General features: G+C 46.8%; 1 protein-coding gene across 2 annotated transcripts in view; it reads right to left on the reverse strand.

The window, feature by feature from the left end:
- Positions 1-11166: 11166 nt before the first annotated feature.
- The window catches only part of GCC1 (GRIP and coiled-coil domain containing 1), a 338240-nt gene continuing 329461 nt past the window's right edge, over positions 11167-19945 (reverse strand). For both annotated transcript variants that reach the window (XM_069629523.1, XM_069629524.1), the window contains exon 3: positions 11167-13042. In XM_069629523.1, coding sequence (XP_069485624.1) covers positions 11738-13042 — 1305 coding nt within the window. In that variant the 3' untranslated portion in view covers positions 11167-11737. The remainder of the gene's footprint in view (positions 13043-19945) is intronic.

Genomic DNA, 19945 nt, shown 5'->3' on the forward strand with positions numbered 1-19945 from the left:
CCTGGCTCCTCGTAGACTCTACCTCTACATCCGAATTCCATGTTGGGTCTCTCGACGGTGACAGGGAGATGTCCGACTCTGAGTCACCTCGTATAGAATCGGACTCCGATAGCTCACCCTCCTCCTGCGCTCGAGGACGATCCTTCACCACCTGGGAGGCCGACGGGCTTTTGGTGGTCGAGCGAGCTGCTTGAGCTTGTTCGTCGACGGAAGGTGCAGAAAATATCGACGATGAAGTGCCAGGCTGAGGGATCTGCGTATCCAGACGCTGCAGGAGCTTCTGAAGTGTATTCAGCACATCCAGAGACAAAACCGTCTGGGGGGTCAGCAACGTCGAGGATAGAGGGACCACACCCCCACTCGCACTCGTCGTCGACGTATTGGAAGGCCGTAGGCCCAAGTCCGACGGCTACATAACCATGCCACATTCTCCTTCCACCGACGACCCCGACAAGGCCGTGTCTGGCTGCAGTAGGACCTCAGGGGGGGCCGGGTCACAAACCTCTGGCTGCCAGGCCATAGATTGAGTCACCGTCGACGAAAGAACCCCCACCGCTGCTGCCTGAATAGTAATAGGCATCGTCAGCGACACCGGGGTCGACGAGCAAGTAACCGGCACCGAGCCTTTAGACTTCGTAGCTGATTTCGTTGCCGACTTCCCTGCTGAAGCGTCTCGACTCACGGAAGACCTAGGACGGTCCCCTGAGGAGGATTTTGATGCTGCTTGCCTCTCCGTCTTAGAGGATGAGGAGGACTTTTTGTGTGATGAGGAAGACCCAGCATGCTTCCCCGTATGCTTGTCCGCAGGGCATTTTTCGACAGGCCGCACCTTCTTCGAGGGAGGTTCCGACTTGCTCCTGGAGGCCGTGGAGCCAACTTCTGATGCCGGATAGGCACCTGCTCCGTCATTAAGCCAGTCGACCAGCCTTCTTTTCCGGTCTTTAAGGGTTTTTTGGGAGAAACCCTGGCATATCTCGCATGTATCCGCCGTGTGGTGCGGGTGGAGACAGTAGATACAATCCATGTGGGCATCACCTTCATAGACTTTTTTGAGTCCACATGTCGCACAAGGACGAAATAAAGCTTTTCCGGACATATTTATTCCAGAATGTAACGTCGCCGAAGCGAAAATACAACCTAATTTCGATTAGCAGTAACCACGAGGATCCCACTACTTTGAAAGACGGTTGAAATCTGAGGGAGCGCGGGGGCGGGTCCTGTATTTATATCATGGCGTCCTGACGGCGCGGGCACGCATGATACAAAACGAGGTGGATAGGACGCATAAGCGTCGAAAAAGTTTTCCTACGGGAAAGGGTCTATATAATGTACCGGGGATTCCCAGCCTGACGACGGGGAATATTCGAAGCATGTGAATCCATGAAAGATCCAATGCTGGAGAAAAGTATTAATAAGCCCAGTCCATAAATGTTCAATCAGTCTCATTTCTTAGTCAAAAAGTTCATCCACCCCAATGTACCGGAGATAGAAAAGTGTCTTTGACCTTTCTTTGACGGTTTGTCGACGGATCCCTCGAGGGTGGACTCCCTTTAAAGCAGGAGCCACAGGGTGTCGAGATTCCTCGAAGAAAAGTGGAACACTGGCATCGAGACAGCAGCTTCGATCTTCATGGTGCTCTTCGATAATCATTAGAGAAAGTCCTCGGAAGATGAGGTGTGCGGTCCACCTCAATGCAAAGTGTTCGGTGCAGTAAAGAAGACTCAGTGATGGTTGTGGGCCCAGCAGCTAGCGTCTGGTGCCGGGAGATGCTTCAGCGGTCCTCTGACCTGTCAGTGCTGCAGCCCCAGCATGTACCATCGGCGTTCGATCATGGGCTGGACTTCGGATCTTCACTCTGTCAGTGTCCTCTGGACCTCTGTCAGCTTCGGGTGGCGGGAAGGGAAAGCCACCGGCAGACTTTCCTCGGTAGCCGTCGACCTATATTTGCTTTGGCGGGACAAAGTGGTTGACAGTGATGGCAAAGGAGCTCTCTTTCAAATGTTTTTAGGCAAGGTGGAGCGTTGCGGCTCCGGTCTTCGAGCAGCACGGCGTCAAGCTGTCCCAGCTTCTGGGCGACACGACTCGACTGGCTTCCAGGGGTTACGGAAATCCTCTGAACCCCAGTGAACGGCAATGGACTGGCGATTTACTTCAAGATTCTCAGTGGACCCCTTCTCCGGTCGACATCCTTTCGGGACTGGCTTCCAGGGAGCCTCAAAGATCAGCGGGTTTTGCACAATGGTCCCTCGTAGCTCGGAGAGAGGTCTTTTAGCCAGGTCCTCTATTGGATCAGTCCTCGACTGACTCAACAGCTTTTAGATTTCGTCAAAGGAAATGCAGCAGGGCTTCAAGGATGAGTTTCAACTTCTGAACAAATTGGTAAGTGAGAGGTCCCCAAATATACACATCTGTCCCTCATTCACTCTGCCTGAGCCAGGCAGCCAATCAGGCTCACATGCATTCAGGCTATTCACTTTCACCCAGACACCCATATCAAAGAATGTGGATTGGGGCAAGCACCCAGCCTTTCCAGCCTTTCAGCACACCACAATGCATTCATGTCAGTCTCAGGCAGGGTTGTCTCATTCATTGTGCCACACACGCAGGCACCAGACACCCATAACATAGAATGCATATTGGTCACACACTCTATTCTCCTAGGTCCCACCCCGAGGGTGTACCCACAACAGACAGTCACTGGAAAGGCTCCAGCCAGTCTGGCATGGACTTGCCCACAATACCATATATGGTTTTTCCAACCACCAGCCAGTCAGGGGAAGGAACCGAGCCAGCGCTTCCCAGAACTTTTGGAAAACAAGGTAACAGGCAATAGAACCAAAGAGGCACAGCAGTCATCTTGCCTTCTATCAGGAATCCACTGATTCTATGGCAGGGCCTGGGTATCCCAAAATGGAGGATACTTGGAGCACCTGTCACATTCAGCATGGAGCTGCCACCAGCCCATGCCCTGCGGGCAACACCTAGGTGCCCAAAAACATACACTAGGGGTACAGGGATGTACCCCCACCCATGTGTGCCATAAGGGTATCCCAATGGGTCTCTGTTCACCATGACCAGAAAGAGGAAGAGCTGCACTGCCAGGGGTCCCAAGGGACTCATGTGTAGAAAACAACACAGAACAGACATAAGGGAGTATAGGACAAGGACATGGAGGCCCTGCCCCTCCAATACAATTCCAGCATCATAGCCGGCCCCTAGACCAAGGCCCACTACTAGGCTCTTCAATGTCATGCACTCTCCACTTCGCTCGCACCAAGGGAAGGTGCTGGAGGCATCCCTGCATACCGTGTGGCCTGGAGGCCCCACGACTGCTCCACACTGCAGCCCACGACATCACTGCAGCAGAGGTAGGCTCTGATGGGCATTAAATAATGTATTTTTGCAGTAACTCAACAAACGTTCTTTTTTCTGAAAAAACCTGCAAATTGCCCCAAATTCACCTGAAAAAGACCTGTTGGCTTTGCTGACTGGGCTGTGCTTCCTGGTCCTATCTTTGTCCCGGGACCATCTGCAAGGCCTGTTTGGGCTGCAGCACTACATCGTGGGGCCTCACTCCATCATGACCGACACAATTTCCATCTGTGCTGCGCCCCACCAGCCAGCCTTGCCCTCCCTGTGATTGGCCACCCCTGGGAACCAGCAGGCTTAACCACTGTAACGACTGGAGGGGGTATTTGTACTTCTGCCCTCTATATTGTATTGTTTATTTATTTATAGAGCGCACCTGGCCGTTAAGCAACTGGGCGCTTGCAAAAAATAAAATCTTGGGTTACAGGTACATAAATATGTTACATTTCTTCTGTTACAGGATCATATATCAAGCATTTCTTATGTTACAATGTCAGATGACTTACTTATAGGATATGTTACAGTTTCAAGTATTTTACAGTAAATGTACAGAGTATTTGGTACAGTTGAGGCATTTAGCAGTCGTTGGTGTGAAGCCACAGTTTGACGTTCGCTTTGAACACATGGAAGGAGGGGGTGGCTCTAAGTGCGTCAGGGATGGAGTTCCAGAGCTGAGCTGCAAGAACTGGGAAGCTGGACCCACCAGTTCTTTTCAGTTTGAAGTTGGGGATTTTGATGCTGTTAGAGAGGGCCTTTCTGATGGGTCGTCCGGACGGGTGCTTTGTGAATTTTTCTGTGAGGTATGCAGGTGCTTTTTTGTTCAGACAATTGTATTTAATGTTCAGAGTTTTAAATTTGATACGGTCTTTGATGGTCAGCCAGTTGACGGGTCTTCTACGGACAGATATGTGTTGCCCTTTGGGGATGCCTAAGGCTGTTCTAAGGCCATTGTTCTGCAGGGTTTGGAGTTTGTTGATGTTATGTTTACTAGTGCCTAGATACAATGCATTACAGTAGTCTAATTTGGATAGGATGAGGGCTCGCGCTATGGTGATGCAGCTGTTTTAGGAGAGGTATGGTTTACATGCGTGAATTAGTTTACAGGTGTAGCTAGTTACTTGGGCTTTGGCATTTGCTTGCTTGTCGAGGGTAAGAGCTGAGTCTAGGTAGAATCCTAGGGTTTTGACTTCATTAGCTATCTTTATATGGCAGAGTAGAAGCAGAGAGTACCCCAGCCAAGGTTCTCTATATGGTAACCTGGACAAGCAACCAAAGCTTAAGCTCTCAGGAGGTGTTGCAGGCTAGTTTTGAAGTACAGCTAGCCCCCAAACCCCACAAAGGTCCACCACTAAGACCCCTGTCTGGGTCGGGGAGGGCACCTTCATTTTCCTCCTCAAAGCATGGAGCAGCCCCCAGGTGGTCAGCCCCTAATTGCACGAACTCGGGCCACTGCAACGCAAAGTGCCCTGCAAAATACCAGTGAGTGATGACTGATTCATTGGAATTGCCTCTCCACTAATCCCAACAACTGCTCACCCAAGGTGTGCCTATAACACTTTTTCTTTCTTGCTCTAGCTAATCTGACTTAATAACACTTTTGTCCCTTCTGAGAATTGGACACCTGGTGTGTGTGGTTTATAACATCTCTGCCACATCTCACACTGACATGTTCCTTCATGTACCCTCCACCTGTCTGCCAATTTTGGTTTGTGTGTTTAGAGTGCCTGCATCAAAAATCTCATTTCGGTGACCTTACATCTGTACTGCTAATTTTGTTTTTGTGTGTTTAGAGTGCTTTGCATCAATATTGAATTTGGGGGCCCTATATACATTTTGTGTGATGTGATTGCTATTCCAGTGGATTTGCTTCTTGCTTCCCTTGGCTATTAGGCCGCCTGAGTTTGTGCTCGAACTGTGTTGTGCAGACCTTCCTCTTTCCACCTCCTTCCTCCACCACTATGATACTCACCATCTCCCCTATCTTTTCTAACTGCTATACTATCACCTATCCTCCGTCTCTCAAAAGGTCTGGAAGGAAAAAGCTTTAAAAAAGATATCCTGACCACCAACACTGGCCTACCTATTGCAGGCACCGATGTCAGTGCAACTTCCAGACAGATCTTTACTGACATCCTTTTCTCTGTACCCTATCCAGATCTATGGACTCATCTCATCTCTGCTCTCCCTCCTCTTACATCCTCATTCATCAATGGTAGCACTAAATGGGAAGTTCTCTTGGCTAGCTTCGCATCATCTGTGTGCATCATTAATGTCTATCCACTGGCAGTATCTTGGTTCAGGGTCCTCAACCCAACCTCCTCCTCCTCTTTGACCGGTGCCTGCCATCCCTCATTAACATCCTCCCCACTCCCGCTACTCCTTCCTCTCCCTCTGTCCTCCCGCCCAAATGGCTTTAGTTAGGTGTTGAACTCAAGCCAAACGAGCCATCCTCAAGGAAATTGGACTAATTTCACTGATTGCACACTGGGCACCTTGAGTTTTGGAACCCGCCTGGTGTTCAGCGTGGCAAAGGGACGTTGGCCAGGTTAGTGTATCGGGCCGTGTGAGTGGTATGGGTGCAGTTACATGTAGTGGCCCATGTTATCTGACAGGTACCCAGCACCCCTATTTAAGTCCTGGGAGGGGGAGGGGGGTGTACCTTTAGGTTTTGAAGGCCGTTGTTCGTTTGCCAGTGGTGTCCAGTGTTGTGGCCTTCCGTGGCAGTGTAGGGCATTGTTGTAGTTGGGAACAGAGCTTTTGCCCCTTTCCATTTCCCAAGGTAAGGGGGGGTGCTGCGCTATGCAGCCTATTTCCTTGGTGCCATCCAAGCGGTGGAATTCCGTTCCAGGAAGACCGTAACTTCAGGGAATGTAGCCTGACGTTTCGCGTGAACTGAGTCATTTGAACATGGGTTCCTTTGGTGTGGTTTCCTTCCTGGAACTCTGACTTTCATGTAGTGGGGACGTTGTTTGTGCCCAGCAGTCCATGCCAGATTCCATCTGCGGGTTAAATTACCTGGTTCTGGGTGACATTTCGAATTGTCTGCACCCAATTTTTCCATGTTTTGTGCAATGTTACTAGCATTTCGTATGTGGCATTTATATTGTCTGCACCTAATTTTCCATGTTGTATGCAATGTATCAGCATTTCATTTTTGTATGCTTATTGTTGTGTGTGTCGGAGTGTGGGGCGTAGTATATTGGTGCAAGTTCAATGTGTTGATGCAAGTGTGGGGTTGCATGTTCATAACTGCATTAGGGTTCTTAGTGCCTGGTACTAGTGCCAGGGTAGGTCACTATGTCTGTGTGTGAGGGTGCGTGTTGAGCAGTTTGACTGTAGGTGTTGTTTTTTTTCCATAGTGCCCGGTTCTAATGCTGGGGTAGGTCGCTTTGTGTGTTGGTCTGTGGGTTGAGTTGGATTGCCCATGTGTGTGTTCAGAGTGTGTTGGTGTGCTTGTTCTCATAATGTTGTCCTGTTTAAGTAGTGCCTGGTCTAGTGCCGGGGTAGGTCACTATGTTTGTGGTGTCTCAGTGCAGTATTTTTCTGTTGTTCCATAGTTCCCGGGTTGGTGCCATTGTAGGTCGCTATGGTGTTTCTGATTTCAGTAGTGCATTATTCCTGAGTGTTGTGGGTGGAGTTGATGTGGCGTTGTTGTGGTCATAGTGCCGGGTGCAAAATCAGGGTGGGTCACTAGGAGTGTGGTTCTCAGGGCAGTGTTTTGCTGTTGTGTGTTTCATAGCGTTTGGTTTAAATTCCAGTTTGGTCGCTATGCCGGAGTATGCATTTGAATTTCATGTTGTTCCGTAGCGCTTAGTTTAGGGGCCTACGTAGGTCACTATGGTTAATTTTTTATTTATTTTTGGTTTTGCCAGTGTTTTCATAGTACTTGGCTTTTCGCCAGGGTAGGTTACTATGGTACTGCAGTCAGTTGTGCATTGTGGGTCCCTCGGTTGCTGTTGGGCATCTGTTGTTGCTCCGTTCAGGGGGCGGTTGGTTTGTGCTCACAGGGGCAGCTCTGAGACTCCGGGGGGCAGAACGGAGTGGAAGGTGTTTGGTGCGTAGGAGGGTAAGTTTGGTTAGGTAGTTGCGTTAGTGTTATCTAACAATAGTTTGTCTAGGGGTGGCAGCCCTAGGTCCCGAGGGGCAGCTCGGGACAGGCGTAAATGCACTCTTTATTGTTTTCAGTCCTCGAGGGTGAGAGTCCAGGGACATGGGGAGTTATTGTCGAAGGTTGAAGGTCGTGGCATGTTGTTGTCTTAGAGTCAGTGTGCCGTTGGCATTTTCTACGTGGTCTGGTTTGGCCTGTGAATGGTTCCCTTGCGTGTGGTTCCTTATTTGTTTTGGTTGCCAGGGGTTCTGGGCATAGGCGGCCGCTGTGTGCGGGATTTCTGGTACCGTGTTTGTGTTTGGATGATTAGGGTTTTGGTGCTGGTTGCGTTACCTTAGTCATTCTCTTGTGTTTCCCTAGGGAGGGAGAGGTGTTGTAATGTGGCTTAGAGAGCAGCTGTGTGTGAGGTCATGAGCTGGTGGAATGTGAGAGTCAGAGTGTTCTACTGGGTGACCGTTAGACAGAGAGAAAGCTGAGAGCTGAGAAGTATGGGTGTGAGGGTGAGCCCGGTGTTTCCCTTGTGAAGTTGTGTCTTCAGTGTCTCCTACCATCCCCATGTTTAACATGATGGAGAACAGGAGCAGGACGATAAATCACCATAAACTTACCTCGGTGTCCCGGACATCCACTTTGTTACACTTATCCTTGGCCTCAAGTCCAGGGACCCCCATCTCTCCAGCCATACAAACTCCCCACTGGCTCATGGTTGCTGCAAAGATCAAATTCAAATCCCTCTGCATCATCCACAAGGTTGTGTGGGGCCAGGGACCACACTAGCTGCAACGTGCTCCCACTAAATACTCTCCCTCCAGATCTTTACGTTCCCCCGGCGCCAACTCTCTGTGTCTTGAGCCAATCTCCTCAAATTCTGGAAGCTCCTCAAGACTTTCATTTTAACCTTCTCCTTCCATTCCTCCCTCCTCTGTTAAATCCCACAGTTGCTGAGATTGGTGACCAGGGCCCTTATGTGTCCTCCCGCATCCTGGCCATCCACACCCAAAACGCCTACAGCCTACACCCCTCCCAGCACTTTGTCTTGGTACCCACTAGCCTAGGTCACTGCAGGCCTGCACTTACTTATTTTGGCAGCTGACCACTCCTCACTCCCTAACACTTCCCTCTTGATACACCTAGCACTTACCCCCCCATTCCCTCATCCCTTCTCTCCCTCTGCACTTGCACGTTCTGAATGCTCACAAGGTCTAGTAGGCCCGCCTCTATGTTTCATTGTTTTATTTGTTCTTCTTTGCCATGTCCCCTCCTTGTTGCCCTGTGGGCGCTTTTGAAACACAATGCACAATAATTGTATTTGGTATTGTAGCCAGCTCTAGAGATGCTACATTGTGTGCCCTGATCTAGGACACTGGATCACCTTCTAGAGGACACAGGCACAGTGTAACAATGCCCCCAAAGAGAACACGATTGAGAATTATATAAACAGATAAATACTTGCAAAGGGAAAAGGTCAATCGAGAAGGGGTTTTACAAAAGAAGTTGGACAAAGCCGAGGGTAGGCGGCAAACTTCTAGACTTGCATAGAATTATGCTTTGGAACACATTAAAGAAGGCACAACACCTCATGGGACCTATAGTTATCCAAATTATGTAAATGTGTTCCTTACATGCAGTCTTGTGCAGGATCGAAATTGGGATTTGTTCACCAGGAGCAAAAAGCAGCTCCTGGGTTTCAGGCAGGAGCTACCTCTGGAGAACCAGGCTCTATTGCAGTGTGCAGCAAATCTATATTTGCGCAAGATGCAAACTAACTTTTCCAATATGCTCTAAATGTCCTTTAAGTGTGTTCTTTATACACATTTCCAAACATACACAGTTAATATCTCATAGCACTTGTCAGGAGTCAAAAGGTAGCACCTAGCGGCCGTTGCCTTCAAGCTAAACAGGCTGCCCTTGGCTATAACCAGGGGCTAAATAGCTCCCAGCTCCAGGCATTTCGAACACTGTTGTACAATGGATACGCTGCAGTGGCAACTATCCCTGTGCACCTCTCGAGGCAGGTTGCGCATTCAGAAAATAACAGGAAGCCAATGTAGATTGCAGTGTGGAATTGATGTTCTTGAAGCACGCTGCAGAATTTGGGAAGTGGCATTCTGCACCAGTGGCAGTACCCATGTTACAAACACACAGATTTACATACAGGGCAATTGGGTTGTGCAGATGATTGGACATAAAAGCATGCATTAGGAAGTCCAGGTCAGTGGCGGAAATGATCAGTTACATATTTGTGCACATTTTGAGAAAGAAATGCTGGCCTTGAAAACTGCTACAACTTTTGCATCCATATTAACACTGTGATCAAACATGGGATGAAGACATCGCACAACTATGTAACAGGTGGTGGCTACATCCACTGATCGATGATCGCACCTTCGCCTACCATTCCCCCAAACCCCCCAGCCCCACAGAAACATTAGCCGTCTTTCATAGCAGAACCCAGAATCATTAATTCGGTTTTGTATAGATTCAATTACAGCAAAATTGTGTCCTTTCGACTGGTGACTCAGTCAAGCAGATGGGATGCAATGAACAACTTCCAGCAACAGCAAGGAAGTGTTAAAAGGAAACAGTGAAGCGATAGAACCAAGATGACCTGGCATACCTGGAGATCAACAAGACTTCATGTCATGTGTTGTCAGGGAAACAGACAGGATGACAATCTTTTTCTCCCATCAGGTTTGATGTTTTGATGTATACTATTTCGGCTTTGCCGTGTGTATTTTGACATCAAGAAACATTTCCATCCTCTAGTGACTTTAAAACATCTATTCCAGTAAGAGTCAAGACCCTTTAACACGAATATAACTATTACTTTTCCCATTCTTGGGCCGATACACACAATGGCAACTTCGCACTTCTCAAGTGCGTGGCTTACACACATTTAAATTCTCTCCAGAATGCTTGGCCCGTTTCCTTAAAAAATAACTTCTAATAGCATACAGTGGACGAATCGACCACTGCCGTACACAGCTCAGCACATCTTTGCTGCTCCACCCATCCCCCCCCATCACTAACAAGAATAAATATCCCCAGCCATCCACTCCTTGGTACCCTCCATTCACACTAAACAAAATAAGCATGTGCCTTTCCTTCGCTCCCTCTTCTTCTTCCCTTATGGTCCTCTCTAAATCTCTAGCAGGAAAGGCATAGCTGCTTTAAAAAGGGAGTTCGAAATCGCTCACTGAGCCCCCTTGCCTTATGGTTTCAATTATTTGTTTGTGCTTTATTACGGTATTGCATCAGTTTAGTCTCAGGAGTCATTTTGTGCTTTATGTCTATTCAGAAAGATAAAAGGAAAATAAGTTAACCTGTCTCTTGACACGTTTTGCTTTAGTATCATAGCACAAAAAACAAAGACTAAACGCAGATGGCATTTGGAGTGTGTGCGTGCGCTAGTTACACACAGTAACACATCCTTCAGTTAATTTGAAAGAATAACTTCTGCTTGAGTAAAAATCAATAATCAATACAATATTGAAACAAAACGGAGGGTTTCTACTGAGTCAGTCAGCCGCCAGCCTGCCTTCCACCATTATGTCATAATCCTTAAACAGAAAAGATTGTTCACAGGGTCAAGAATTCCTTGGCTAATGATAATGCATTGGATATACCAGGACTGATAGACGAATTCAAAGATCCAAGAGGAGTGATCAGAAAACTGTCTTACCAATCAATCGAGAAGAGACACTAGAGTTTAATTTCCTCAAAAATGCCAGGTCAAAGATATAAAAAAATTAATTTAAATAAAGAAGAAAGCCGTTAAAACAAGAGCCCTTCCCTGATAGGGGAAATTTGTGCACTCTCCCCTCTTAACTTATAACTCAACTCTATACTAAGAATGGCAAATGTGACAGCTGGTTTATAGTCAGAGAAAACAGAACAAAAAAAATCTGTTTTGTTGGTCAAGTACCACCACATTACTTATCAAAGCTAGAAGCAAAACAGGACAAAATAAGTCAATATTAACAGGTTATCAATACCAATGTGGTTGTAGTTTCTAATAGCGTTAAAGTTCTCAATTTCTTTGAGAGAGGTTAAGCAAACCCCTGGTCTCAATTGCGAGAGAAACTTGCCATATAATGCCCTTTCACGTACATACAAAACGCCCCCATTTACAAAGAAGCAACATATTTACAAATGTTAGAAATTACTTGTGGGATCAGATGAACGAACACTAAGGCAGGTTCTAATGAAGGGGGTAGAGGGGTATACATAGTCTTCACAGTAAAGTGTTACAACTTAGTCTCATCTTTTCCCTGAATGCCACCAGCTGCCACCACTCTGATGCTGCAAAACAACTCGTTTTTCCTCTGGGCTGAAGTGCAAGATAGTTAATATGGCAGAGAGAGTTTGCTGGCGCCCAAATAAATCAGGCAGGGTTAGAAAGCGGTACACTATGTTCTTGAGATACTCCAGGTTGGCCCCTTCCCGCCCTTTGTCCCGGAGGTCCTTCTGGAGGAGGCCCTGCAGTGCAGAGACCTGGTCCCTATGTTGCTCTCCCTCAACAAGTAGCTTATCTTGAAGTTGATGGACCTCTACCTCCAGTTTGTGCTTCTGTTTCCGCAGAGCTCCTATCTCCACCTCCTTTCGGGACAGCTGCTCCACATAGAGTAGAAATGTTGGCTCGCTGGCCGCGTTCAGCTGTAGCGCCTGGGTGAGGCCATCCTGGGACGAAAGGCCTACTGTGTTGTCAGGGTTGGCCTCACCTGCGGAAGCTGTAAAGCTCTTGTTCCCTGGAAAGCCATGGCATGAGGCTGTTGACCGTAACTGCTCCAACTCCAGATCTTTTTCTGACAAAAGGGACAGCGTCCGGTCTCTTTGCTTGTGCATTTCCTCATCCAGCATTGCGGTCTTCTCCCGATATTCTAGCTGGCACTTTTCAAGCTCCTGCTTGTGCAGAAGTGCCAAATGAACCAGCTCCTGTTTCTTGGCCTCCATTTCCCCTGCATGCTGCCGCTCCATCTCTTCACAGGAGAGCCGGAGGGCAATGTACTTCTCCTTGAGCTCTGCAACCTGCTCCTGTGTCTCTTCAAGCTCCTTGGCAAGATTGCTATCCTTGGTGTTTTTGTTTTTTAGAACTACCTGCGCTCTCATTTTGTACCGTTCAAACTCCTCCTTCAGCTGCTTCAGCTCTTGTTGGTAGTACAGGGCAGTAGCTTTCTCCCCATCAGTAGCATCATTACTTTTTGCCAGCTCTATCTCACAAAGCTTTTCGATGTCAAGGGTCTGTGGACTCTTCTTGGCTGCCAGCTGCAATAACTTTTTAAGCCTTTCCATCTTATCCTTCAGAACATTGATATCCAAGCTGGGCTCCTCCATGTTCATCTCTACCAGGGACCTACTGGATGCTGCAATGGCCAGGGTTTTATTCTCCATATCTAACTGCACAATGCGGTCCCTCAGCTTTTGAATAGTCATCTGATCCTTCTGCTTGGCCTTTTCATACGTGCCCAAGAGTTCTGACACTTCTGAGACCTGGGACTCCAAGCTGGCCACCCGCTGCTCTTCCATCTGGGAATATAGGCGAAGATGCTCTTCTATCTGAGCAGTCTGAAAAGACAAGACAGAAACATGGTAAGATACACTACTAAGAATAGCGTCACAGTTATAAAAATGGACAATGGAACCAAGATGCCCTGAACATGTTGTGCTTTGTACTACCTTTACCAACAATGGAATACATCCACAAAAGGTTTGAAATATTATAACAGAGATGTAGCCCTTCTTTCTATTTGCTGACCCTATTCCCCCATTTGTTTTTAAAATTATAATTGTGCTTTTACTCTTTGTATGTGTCTTAATTCATATATAGCTTTTAGCCTTTTATACTCACTTACCTCCCCTCCCCTCCGGTGCAGTGCTTGTTTGTTTGTTTGTTTGTTGAAGTCACGGTCTGCATCTCGCTTTGGGTCTAGAAGCAGATGTGACTCGCTTTATTCCAGCCTCAAAGAACTACAACTTCCATACCGCCTGGTAGTTCCCGCACTGTATTTGTTTGCATTTCAGGCGCAAGAGCGCCGGCGCAAGAACACCAAGAGGTCTGTGGCAATCCGTGAAGGACCGGAACACAGGAAGCACCTGGAACCGTTGTATCCTTACGCTATGGGCATTGTAGAAGTCCTGGCTGCCATGCTGCAGCCAGAACTATCTTTTATCACTCTAAGCAGACGTTCAATCATCAAACTATGGTAAGTTCTACTGTGGATAATAAGCTATGTGCTTTTCAGGATAACAGTATCCCCATATCGCTGTGTGACATTGTACAGGAAGTCGTAGCTGACTTGCCTCAGACGGGCGGCAACTCTGTTGTTTTAGCCTCGCTTCCTCTCCCCATTTTAGTAATGGCTGAGACAGTGAGCATAATGGATACTCCTAATAATATGCAAGGTGCTTCTAAGCCAGAAACAGTACATGACTGCTCATTCTTGGGTCAGGTAGGTGCTTCTTTACCATCTGAGTTGACTGCCGCCCAGGTAAAGGGTACTCTTCCTTATGGGGTGGGATCTGGGAACTTTCCCCCTAGAAATAGGATTATCCCCGTCCTAGACCTCAAGCTAAGGATGTTGAATACCAGGTCTCTGGTAAAACATGCGGTGGAAATAGCCACTTATATTGGTTAAATGGATATTTATATCTGTGCTATTACAGAGACTTGGGGCCATGATGCAGCTGGCCCCTCTCTTAGTCTAGCCATTCCAGAGGGTCACAGTATGCTACCACATGACAGGACTGGTGGGAGAGGGTGGGGTTGCGTTGATTTTTAAATCTAACCTTACTGTATGGCAAGTCGTAGGTCAACCCGTTCAAGGGACCGAGTCGGTACTAGTTAAAATGGGACTCAACGCGGAATCCACTATTAACGTTCTCCTGATATACAGACCTCCTGCAGCTGTAGATGACTTTGCCAATATTTTATCTAACTATCTTCTTCCTTTCTTGAATACCAAGATGTGTTTTTTTAATATTGGGGGAATTTTAATCTATGGCTAGGGCAGGAGGACGATAACTCAGTGGCAGAGTTGGAGACAGTTCTATTTCACATAGGCTTTGAACAGAAGGTTCACGTTCCTACTCATTGTAAGGGGCATAACCTCGGCTGGGTTTCCACACTCAATATGGTTACAGAAGACTTCTTAGTTTCGGTGTGTCCTTGGTCTGACCACTATTTTGTGCACTTTATGATACATTCGGAAGTCCCTGTGAAAAAGAAAAGAGCCCATACTCAAGTGTTTTTAGCCAAAAACCTGAAGAACCAAACGGTGGAGCGTATTGAACCATTGTTAGGTCCAGTTTTTGCTAATTCTTCTAACTTAGAGTCAGTTGAGGAGATTTCCAATCTTCTTTCCATCTACCTTTGATAATATTTCTAATACTCTGGCACCCTTAAAAGAAAGTTTTTAAGGAAGTACAAAACAGCAATTCGTGGTTCTCTCCGGAACTCAAGATAGTTAAAGTTTCTACCTTTAAGTGGGAATCCAATAATTCTCTGTCAATTTTGGCAGCCTTTAAAGGAGCGGCAAAAGCCTACAAATCAGCTATTGTTGAGGCTAAAAAAAATACTTTTAATCAGAGAATCCAGACGGTCCAATCGGACGATAAGGAGCTTTTTAAAATTCTTAAAGATCAGGAAACGCCTCACACGCAAGATTCTGGTCTTATTGTTAAGGATGCTGGCTCGTGCTCAGCTATCCAGGATGCTATGAAGGGCAATCTGTGTAAAACTAAGGCAGATATTGCCACAAAAAGAGTCCATCAAAGTCATCAGCAGAGGAAACCAAGGCGGATTATGTTAGATGCCCTTTCATTCCACAATTTAGTTTTACTGATATAACGGCCCAAGACAATCAACCATTGTGGATCAGTTAAAAAGTACTAAATGCAAAGGCGATTCTTGTTCGGCTGTTATCATCAAAGCTTGCACTCCTATCTTGTTTGATGCCATGGATCAATCCCATACTTAAAAAGCCAGGTCTACCTGCGGATATGCCCCTAAATTGCAGACCAATTACAAATACCCAGTTCCTTCTTAAAATCTTGGATTGGGTGGCGTATGCCCAAATTTCGGCACATTTTAACAAGTACCGTACTCTCAATAGTCATCAATTTGGGTTCAGGCCGGGATTTGAGACAGAAACCAAGCTACTTGAACTTAAAGCTAGATTGCTGGAACGTGTGGATAACGAGTGGCGTCTATTTTGATGCTGCTGGATTTGTCGGCAGCCTTCAACCAAGTGGATCATTCCATCATGGTCACCAGACAGAGACGTCGCAAATTTTCCTAATTTCCAAACAATCGGGACTGCCGAATCTACTATGAGGAGGCAGAGGCCTTGCCTATGACCCTGAAATGTGGCATCCCTCAGGGTTCTTGTATTTCACCCTGTCTTTACAACATCTTTACCATACCCTTCTTTGCTCTTTTAGGTGGTGTTCACAAATTACGTGGATGACACGCAGTGTGTCAGTCACTGGTATACATGATGTTGATGAAGGGCAGTTGAATAAAATATACTCTCTTATAGAAGTCTGGATGGTTCAGAATGCCTTGGCTTTGAACAAAGAGAAGACAGATCAACTTGTTGTTGGCACTGCTAACGTTATTAGGAAACTGGGTCCAGCGTATGAGAGCTTTCTAATGAGGACACAAGATTAATGGTCCAAAAGAAGGTTAAGACGTTTTTGACCAACATTTAAATATGAGGGCTCATGAGTGTAGCCTGGTGTCCTCCCCAGCTTATTATATCAAGCTTTTGGCTCATCTTTGTCCTTTCATTACTTAGGCGAACGCTGAGACCATTGCAAGGGCCATTGTGGGTGCCAAAATCCCATGTCTCTGAGGTTTGACGTGGCTTGCAATGGCTGCCAGTGGAGTCGAGGTTTCTGTTCCGCCTACTGTAAATTGTACAGAAATGTTATCTGGGTAAGATGCCTGAATATCTTCTGGATCTACTGAAAGAAAAAAGTTATACGAGAACTTTGAGATCCAGTAATACAGACCAGTCGCTCCTGCCCAGATGTAGGACGGTGAAAGCCACAAAGGGAGCATTTCAGAATGCAGCCCCTAGAGCATGGAATAGTCTGCCTCCGGAACTCAGGAGCATTAAGTCGACTGAGGTTTTCCAAAAAAAAAAAAAAAAGGACTCCGATTCGTTGGTTTTTCTGTTGTTTCGCCCTCAAGCCTACAGGTCCATGGTTTGCGCATAATACATTTTTAAATTAAAGTAAGATCGGCAGGAAGTAAGCAGACTGTAGCCATGGCCATTGCAAAAAGGAAAAGGTTTTCTCTAATCTTTTTTAATTACAGATGTATAAGCAAGAAAGCATTCTGCACATAGACCATTTGACACACTCCGGTGAGGGAGCAAGAACAAAAGTGATGGAGCGTTTGTTCCGCAGCCTTAAGCCTCCTTTGACTATCCTATTCGGATGTGGCAACTTCTGACATTGCTGTGTCGGGAGCACATCCAAGTTAATTTAGGTGTGTGCTCCGGACTGAGCAGTCTGCAGCCGATTGGGGTGAACCAAGTTAAGATACTTAGAAGACACTTTACACAAAGAGTAGGTGAAAGTATGCTTCGCCAGCCCCTTGGTTGGGAAGCATTCATATATATTTAAGCTTCAGTGCCACCTCCAGGCAAATCCTAGTATAAGGTGCAGGGTGCTTGCTCTGTGGGTCTGCCCCGAAGAAGAGGTATTTTCTGGTACTGGACAGAGGAAGAATTGTACTGAATGAATAAATAACTTTTGGAAAACAAGTCTTCACTTAACCGGGGTTTGCTAAAGTCTTCTCTGCCTTAGATCAACAAACATGCGGATTTCATGAAGTGGCAAACTCATAAATGGAGTGCCACTTAACAAGTCGAGTCAGGTCAAAGGTTCTCAACCTCCAAAAAAGTAGACAGGCAATTTTTGTTCAGAAACATGCAAATGACACTGACCAACAACTAAGACATCCCGCAGGTCTCGAGGAATGTGGACTGGACACACCAGTAACACATTTAATCAAAACATCCTATTCTCCCTCTTTAAAATGGTATAGGATCGACAATCTGAAGAGCTAGAAGACTGAAAGCGGAAAGAATGTGGAATGGTTAAAATTTAGGCTGAAACTAAAAGAGCACTGTCGTAGGAAGATTAACCAACATTTACTGAAGAAAATGTCTACCTCTGATGCTTCTATTGTAACACTACAAGCATGTTTGCATTCAAAATATCAAACAGACACAAAAAAAGCATGTACTTTATGAAATATTGTTTCGCCCCTACAACGCTCTGAAGTTTTCTCAAGGTCGCATACAGTACTATACAAGGAAACAGCATTTATTTTGATTATATAAACACCCATAAAATCTACGGTAAAGCACTAGAAAGTCATCCTAACATAACATATACACACATACATTTCTCGATTTCCAAACAGTATAAAGGTTAAAGTATTTTTCCCTAAAATTTCCACATTTCTGGGCTGTAGCAAAGCAAACTAAAAGAAACTAAGGGCACAGTAGGCTCTTCACTAAAAGCTGAAATACTTAACCGAGTAGACTTGCCCGGGTATATTTAAACAATATATCAACTACAGGTTAGGTTTAAAGGTGTCGTGGAAAAAAATAAAATGGTGTCATCAATTGATGTACTATTCTGCTATTCGCATACAAAAGCTCAGCCATTCACGGCGGCCATGTTAAACCTTGACTTTCTGACTTTCTACATTGGCCTATGTTGTTGTGCGTATGTCCAAACTGAGATGTGTTCTTGGTACGCTGCGAGATGCAGCTCATTTCTACATGAACCACTTCTGATGTAGTTCCTGTTTGGCATAAGCATGTGTGATTAGGATCACCGCCTTACCAGGCGAGACTGCTTCTGCAGGTGGAATTGCCAACATTAAGCAGACAAGCACTGCCTAAGCACTATGAGAACTGTAGTTTTAAAGGAAACTGCAGAACTGCAAGAAAAGTACCTGACACGGTCTGTCGCATGTTGCAAAGTTTACTCAAAAATGTAGCAGTAGGTGGCCAACGAGCGACCGATGTAGACGCGTGCTCGCTGAGCTCCCGGTGCCGCCAACACATCCTGCCAAATCCTGGGGGAATTTGACTTGCGACACTCCTGCAAAATTACGAAAAGTTGGCCGACAGACGACACGACACATTGCAGTTGCTCCCGTAACAAAACGGAGGCCGGAGGCGAAGATAACTGCGGTGGAAGGTGATAGAGCGTGGCACCCGCCGAACTCGATCCAAGATGGCCGACAGTGACTTGGGATAGTGCGCCACTGACATCCGGCACGAAGAACAGCGCCATACAGGAGGAGCGAACGGTTGATGGGAAGGCAGTGACCAACCGTACGCGCTCCGCTCCGCTCCGCGTTGAGCGCCCGCCAACTCAGAACAAGGGGCGACAGACAGCGACAGAGAGGCACGTGATTGGGCACGCGAAACGGTGAGGAGCAGGGTGGGCGGGAGGCAGTGGTTGCGAGCAGCTTTCCCGCTTGCCCGCTCCCAGAAAATCGCTTGTGATTAGATCGAGAGTTAAATCCGTGCCCCGGCCCACGCACAACGCTACTAGAATCATCAAGGAGGATCCTCATCGAAGTTGTGACTGCAACGGTCATGGGCAAGGACAAGAGCAGGAGAGGCACGACGCAAAGCAAAATGGAACAATACGCGGTGCCCACACTGGCCACGGAGCCGACACAGGAAAGATCGGCAATTACTGAAGATGAGGAACCCGAACCCTCTCTCAAAGACATTATGAACGCCATAGCCAACTCCAGAACCGCTATGGAGATTAAAATGGACGGCATCAGCACAGAAGTGTCCCTCCTACGCCATGACTTGCAGAAACTCACGTCCCGCACGGGAGAGGCGGAAACCCGCATATCCAACACGGAAGATGGCCTCCGAAACATCCATCAACAGATGACCAGAGTACTGCAACGTGTTAAGACTCTAGAGGAACGGGTGGAGGAAGGAGAGGGGCGCTCTAGACGGAACAATATACGAATCCTGGGATTACCTGAGAAAAGTGAAGGCCCCTCCATGGAACTATTCCTTGAACAACTACTCATGGACCTATACGCCCCAAAGAATTTTTCGAAACTTTTCTCCATTGAACGTGCACATCGAGTCCCAACAGGCAGACCAACGCCTGGGGCCCCACCCCGCACTGTGATTGCCAAAATCCTAAATTACAGAGATCGCGACGCGATACTGCAAATGGCCAGATCCAAGGGAGCCACGACCTACAACGGCGCGAAAATCGCTTTCTTCCCGGATTTCACACGGGAAGTACAAAGAGCACGCCAATCATTTGACCAGCTTAAGAAGAAGCTACAGACCCAAAACATCAAATATGGTCTCCTGTTCCCGGCACAGCTGAAAATTTACCATAATGGCACAACCGTGCACTTTAATGACCCAAAGGATGCATGGAATTGGGCAGAAAATAACC

The sequence above is a fragment of the Ambystoma mexicanum genome, chromosome 12 (assembly GCF_040938575.1).
Source record: "Ambystoma mexicanum isolate Mex_15411 chromosome 12, UKY_AmexF1_1, whole genome shotgun sequence".
NCBI lineage: Eukaryota > Metazoa > Chordata > Amphibia > Caudata > Ambystomatidae > Ambystoma > Ambystoma mexicanum.